The sequence below is a fragment of the Sinocyclocheilus grahami genome, unplaced genomic scaffold, assembly GCF_001515645.1.
Source record: "Sinocyclocheilus grahami isolate Dianchi unplaced genomic scaffold, SAMN03320097.WGS_v1.1 scaffold284.1, whole genome shotgun sequence".
Taxonomy (NCBI): Eukaryota; Metazoa; Chordata; class Actinopteri; order Cypriniformes; family Cyprinidae; genus Sinocyclocheilus; species Sinocyclocheilus grahami.
In genome coordinates, this window is record NW_015505463.1 from 1,179,685 (window position 1) to 1,186,129 (window position 6,445).

Sequence of the window (6,445 nt, forward strand, 5' to 3'; positions counted from 1 at the left end):
AAACTTTGTAAAGGTTGTTTTTCCCCTTTTTTTTTTTTTTTTTTTTTGAAAGTTAAAACAAATATTACAAATGATCATCAAATGAATAATGATATTATGGTCTTTTAGGGCTCCTTTTAGCAAGGGTGTGAAGCAAAATGTAAATCGCAGACAAGATCGAGAAGTCTTCACATACTGGCATGTTTTTAGTTATGGAGGAGTGTTTTGTTATTATTGGTGTGTTGCGTTAGGGAGGTTTGCCATTAATGTTTGTATCGCTGTGATTGTGTGACAGTTGGAGCAGATGAGGAATGAGCTGATGCAGGAAAGAGCCAGCAGACAGGATGTGGAGTGTGACAAGATGTCTCTGGAGAGACAGGTAAAAACACAAGTCTGACTCTGATCGATGCCTTAAACCAACCATCCTCTGCTCCTATAGCTTCTGACCTCTCAAACTAGCAAAACTCTTCACCTGTAACTTCCTATTTATATACTTATACATTCCTTTTTCCTTTTGTGTGTCAAGAATAAGGATCTGAAGAGCAGGATTGCATATCTGGAGGGATCTCACAAGCCTAGTAAAGAGGGATTGGTGCCCCAGCTGGAGAACCGTATCCAGGAACTGGAGGAAAGACTGGAAGCAGAGGAGAGGTAAGTGAGAAAACTAATGCATTTAGTGTGTACTACACATCATATCATTGGATTTTTGTAAAATATCTGGTATTAAAAAGTCACTTCATTAAATATTTAACAGGGAACGTGGTAACCTGCAGCTGGTGAATCGTCGACTAGAGCGCAAAGTGAAGGAAACGATGATGCAAGTGGATGAAGAGCATCATTCACTGCAGGATCAGAAAGATCAGGTCAGTAAACATTCCTCCTCTGAGAGGAAAACAACATTTTGGAAATAATATTTAATGGGTCCTTTTAGGTATGTGCAACAATGTTGAGTTGTGATGTGGTGCTGTGTGCGTGTAGCTGAACCTGCGTCTGAAGGCTCTGAAGAGGCAGATGGATGAGGCGGAGGAGGAGATCGACCGACTGGAACACAACAAGAAGAAACTGCAGAGAGACCTGGAGGAGCAGCAGGAGGCCAACGAACAACTCCAGAGTCAGCTCAAAGCACTGCGCAGTGAGATGAGGTAACCATTCGAATGCTACTGAGAGCAATGCCATCTTATGATAAATCGCTTGTTGTATTCCTCAACTGTAAGTCGCTTTGGATAAAAGCATCTGCCAAATGAATAAATGTAAATGCTTTACTGCTGCTCCGGGTTCAACTCTTAGCACCGTGATGTCAGCTAAAATATTTCATTACCACTGATGGAATGACGTCTCGCAGTATATGCACTTTAAATCAAGCTATATTCATCTCTCTGTCCAAGTATACATGACACAAAAGAAAATTAAGGATTAAATACACGTTACATGTAGGCTTGCCACGATAGACGGTGCTGACGGTGATACCGGTGTTAAGCCGCAACACCGGTTATGTCACTTGCCCACTGCGTCACCGACCCCCACCGTCGTTTAGATTTTTTATAGTAATAAAAATCATTTAGTTCAGTAAAAGAACAGACACTACAATTAAAAACTGAACGCGGCTACTCAATGCAGCGTGCCGAACGACAGTTGCATCACACAGATCAGATTTCATTTCTCCAGTGAGGAGAGTGAGTCGAGCTGACTGACAAGAAGAGTGAGGCGAGACAGACAAGACGATCGTTTCGAAACGAAATGCAAAAGCGCCTGTTTGGCAATATTTTGGATTTTGAGAAGCCTTTTAACTTGCCGTTTATCTAAGGAGATTTTGGAAGTTCGTTTCTTATTTCGAACATTCGTTTCTTATTTAATTGGTTCCACATTGTTTGCTGATTTTTACGTTATTTAAACTGTGTCATTTATTTATTTTATTTGACATCGAGGTGTATGCCGTGCCTCCAAGCTTTCTTACTCGAACAATTGCTTTACTCCGAATTGCCACTATTTGAAAGTGAAAGTAAAATGCACACTATTTAAAAGCGAGGAAAAGCGGGAACGCCCCGCCCCCGCGGTGATCCCGGTATTACCGGTGTTGTCACACGTCGATTAACCGGTGGGAAAATTTCCTTACCGTCACAACCCTAGTTACATGTCACCATTGCCTTTTAGAATAAAGACATAATGCAGAAGCCAATGTAGTCTGATTAGCATGTATACAGTGGGGCAAAAAAGTATTTAGTCAGCCACCAATTGTGCAAGTTCTCCCACTTAAAAAGATGAGAGAGGCCTGTAATTTTCATCATAGGTATACCTCAACTATGAGAGACAAAATGAGAAAAAAAATCCAGAAAATCACATTGTAGGATTTTTAAAGAATTAATTGGTAAAGTCCTCGGTAAAATAAGTATTTGGTCACCTACAAACAAGCAAGATTTCTGGCTATGAAGCTGAGCTACAGTTGTATTATTACCTAGGTCTGTTAGTCGGATTTCAAACTGGTTCAAACAGCTTTTTTTTATACTACTGGTCAAAAGTTTTGAATACGTTTTTTTTTCTTCATGTTTTTGAAAGAAGTCTCTAATGCTCACCAATGCTGCATTTATTTAATCAAAAATACAAGAATATTGTGGAATATTATTACAATTTAAAATGTTTTCTATTGTAATACGTTTTAAAATGTAATTAATTCATGTGATCCTGTGTAAAGCTGAATTTGTATAATTGGTCATTACTCCAGTCTTCAGTGTCACATGATCCTTCAGAAATCATTCTAATATGCTGATTAAAATATATTAAAATAGAAAACAGCTTTTTTTAAAATTGTAATAATATTTCATAAAATAACTGTTGTTACCGTATTTAATACATATTAAGGGAAGTATGTATGAGGGAATTTTTATATATGAAAACACAGTTACGGCCAACTTTTTTAAATTGTTAATGAACAAGCAGTTTTAAATGTGTTTTTTTTCTATTCATATGAAGCAGCTTTCACTTATGTAAATGTTCGGTTCATTTTCAGCATTATTCCAGACAGCACCTTGAAAATGTACAGCGATGCTCTGTTGCAACTGGCTACACCAATCTGTAGACCTGAAATATGTTTTATTGTATTGGCGCATTTATGTTTCCAGGATTTTTCATTCCTTTCTGAAACACAAAACAGTGTTATGGATTAAACCATATGAGCCTGTTGTATTATATAAAAAAACAAAAACATTTAAAATCTGGTTTCATTGTACCTATACGCTACTCATGGGATGCTGCCCTGTACCTGCACAAATGTGAAAGCATCCGTGTGCCTGTTGTTTCAGAGTTGGAAGAGAAAATGGGGCCTTTTTCTTTATGCAAACCTTGTATATTACTGTTTTGACAATCACCCTTTGAGAACACTGTGATGATTTGCACTGTATGTTGAAGTGAACTCTTTGTGTGTCTGGTGCTTAAATGTTTAATGGAACAAAAGTGCTATTATTAGTCAGTGAGTTTTTTAAGGTTCAAAACTTAAACCTACCTCTACCTCTCTGTACACAGTTACATTTAAAAAAAAAAAAAAGAAATAAATTCCACAGTTAATCCCATGATGATCATTGATTATTTTCTATTCCTTGCTTTTCTTATTTCTTATTATAAATTAATATGTACTGGAAGTAATTCATCATCAGCAGTGTCAGTAATGTGCATTAAATGAGTTTCTGGCCCTGAGTATTTTGTCATTTCTTTAGTCCAGTTGTACTCAACCCAGGAGGAGGTTTGTAGTCAAAAGGTCGAGAAGAACCACTGTTTAAGTCTAGATCCTGATCCTATTGTGCCTTTAGCTAGAAAAAACAAACTGATATAGGTCTTCTAGAAGAGAAAAAAAAATGAAATGCCTCCCCCAATTTTGAGAGAGGACTGCATTTGTGTGCTGCGCATGTCTTTACAGCTGAACTGAGGAGAAGGCCCCGAGCCCCAATTATAAATCCTTTGCCTGTTGTCTTGAGATCTAGTCTGTATTGTTGCAGCACAAAACAAAGTAACCTCCTGATGTGAGAGGAGCATCTCAGCCTGCTGTGCAGAGATTCTTGGAAAAACCTTAACTCATCAGGGTGGGGCTGACATGGGGACTATCCTGAAGATCCAAGATTCCTGAAATTCCAAACCCACTACTCACACACACACACAGAGAGAGAGAGAGACAGACAGTGGTTTGGTGATCAAAACAGTTTCTTTCACAGGCTATGGCAAAGTATTCTTATTTTAGTCCAGAATATTTTAAACAAGTTGTTTGATCAACATTGAGATGTGGCGATCTACTGGCCTCTTCTGGTCAGTGAGAAGTACTGCAGGGTTAACCATCTAAATGTCACAATTCAGAAGTTCACAATGATTTAAGATTATACATGAAACTTTTGGAACAAACCAATAGTGCTGAAAACACGTTTTAAAAGCACTGAGATTTTTATAGCTGATTTTTAAAATGTATTATTATTATTATTATTATTAATTTGCCAGCAGCGAATGATGTAAATAATGTGACTGTAGTTAACACCTCTTCATGTGGCATTGAATTAAAAAAAATATATATATATTATAAACAGATTATAATGACACCATCGGGTAGTCAGTCAACTTTACAAAATACATACTTGCATAACTTTTATGATCATTAGTCAGAGATTGTATGCCTTTTGAAATACTAATAAAAATGTGATTTGCGCTTTTTCAGAAAACTCACTGCCATTATATTATGTGTTGTGAGGGGGGTGTTTTAAAAGTTTCAAAAGTCCAATCACTTTGGATATATGATTTAAGTTATTTCCTTTTGTAGTTATACTGTAATTATGGCAACGCTATTAGAAACTGCGAATGTTGATATATTAAATTAATTCAATTAAACAATTCATTTTGTGATACAAGATTCTGAACAATAGTTATTGAAGGGGGAAATTTTAAATATATTTTTTTGTGTGTCTGGTGCTTAAATGTTTAATGGAACAAAAGTGCTATTATTAGTCAGTGAGTTTTTTAAGGTTCAAAACTTAAACCTACCTCTACCTCTCTGTACACAGTTACATTTAAAAAAAAAAAAAAGAAATAAATTCCACAGTTAATCCCATGATGATCATTGATTATTTTCTATTCCTTGCTTTTCTTATTTCTTATTATAAATTAATATGTACTGGAAGTAATTCATCATCAGCAGTGTCAGTAATGTGCATTAAATGAGTTTCTGGCCCTGAGTATTTTGTCATTTCTTTAGTCCAGTTGTACTCAACCCAGGAGGAGGTTTGTAGTCAAAAGGTCGAGAAGAACCACTGTTTAAGTCTAGATCCTGATCCTATTGTGCCTTTAGCTAGAAAAAACAAACTGATATAGGTCTTCTAGAAGAGAAAAAAAAATGAAATGCCTCCCCCAATTTTGAGAGAGGACTGCATTTGTGTGCTGCGCATGTCTTTACAGCTGAACTGAGGAGAAGGCCCCGAGCCCCAATTATAAATCCTTTGCCTGTTGTCTTGAGATCTAGTCTGTATTGTTGCAGCACAAAACAAAGTAACCTCCTGATGTGAGAGGAGCATCTCAGCCTGCTGTGCAGAGATTCTTGGAAAAACCTTAACTCATCAGGGTGGGGCTGACATGGGGACTATCCTGAAGATCCAAGATTCCTGAAATTCCAAACCCACTACTCACACACACACACAGAGAGAGAGAGAGACAGACAGTGGTTTGGTGATCAAAACAGTTTCTTTCACAGGCTATGGCAAAGTATTCTTATTTTAGTCCAGAATATTTTAAACAAGTTGTTTGATCAACATTGAGATGTGGCGATCTACTGGCCTCTTCTGGTCAGTGAGAAGTACTGCAGGGTTAACCATCTAAATGTCACAATTCAGAAGTTCACAATGATTTAAGATTATACATGAAACTTTTGGAACAAACCAATAGTGCTGAAAACACGTTTTAAAAGCACTGAGATTTTTATAGCTGATTTTTAAAATGTATTATTATTATTATTATTATTATTAATTTGCCAGCAGCGAATGATGTAAATAATGTGACTGTAGTTAACACCTCTTCATGTGGCATTGAATTAAAAAATATATATATATATATTATAAACAGATTATAATGACACCATCGGGTAGTCAGTCAACTTTACAAAATACATACTTGCATAACTTTTATGATCATTAGTCAGAGATTGTATGCCTTTTGAAATACTAATAAAAATGTGATTTGCGCTTTTTCAGAAAACTCACTGCCATTATATTATGTGTTGTGAGGGGGGTGTTTTAAAAGTTTCAAAAGTCCAATCACTTTGGATATATGATTTAAGTTATTTCCTTTTGTAGTTATACTGTAATTATGGCAACGCTATTAGAAACTGCGAATGTTGATATATTAAATTAATTCAATTAAACAATTCATTTTGTGATACAAGATTCTGAACAATAGTTATTGAAGGGGGAAATTTTAAATATATTTTTAAATATATATTTATAAG

At 36.0% G+C, this 6,445-nt stretch overlaps 1 protein-coding gene across 1 annotated transcript in view; it reads left to right on the forward strand.

Moving 5' to 3' along the window:
• LOC107600477 (cingulin-like protein 1) overlaps positions 1–6,445 on the forward strand; it is a 52,577-nt gene that overhangs the window by 30,929 nt on the left and 15,203 nt on the right. The window contains exons 15-18 of the mRNA XM_016292384.1: positions 275–358; positions 506–630; positions 734–842; positions 958–1,121. Of these exons, the coding sequence (XP_016147870.1) occupies positions 275–358; positions 506–630; positions 734–842; positions 958–1,121 (482 nt within the window). The remainder of the gene's footprint in view (positions 1–274; positions 359–505; positions 631–733; positions 843–957; positions 1,122–6,445) is intronic.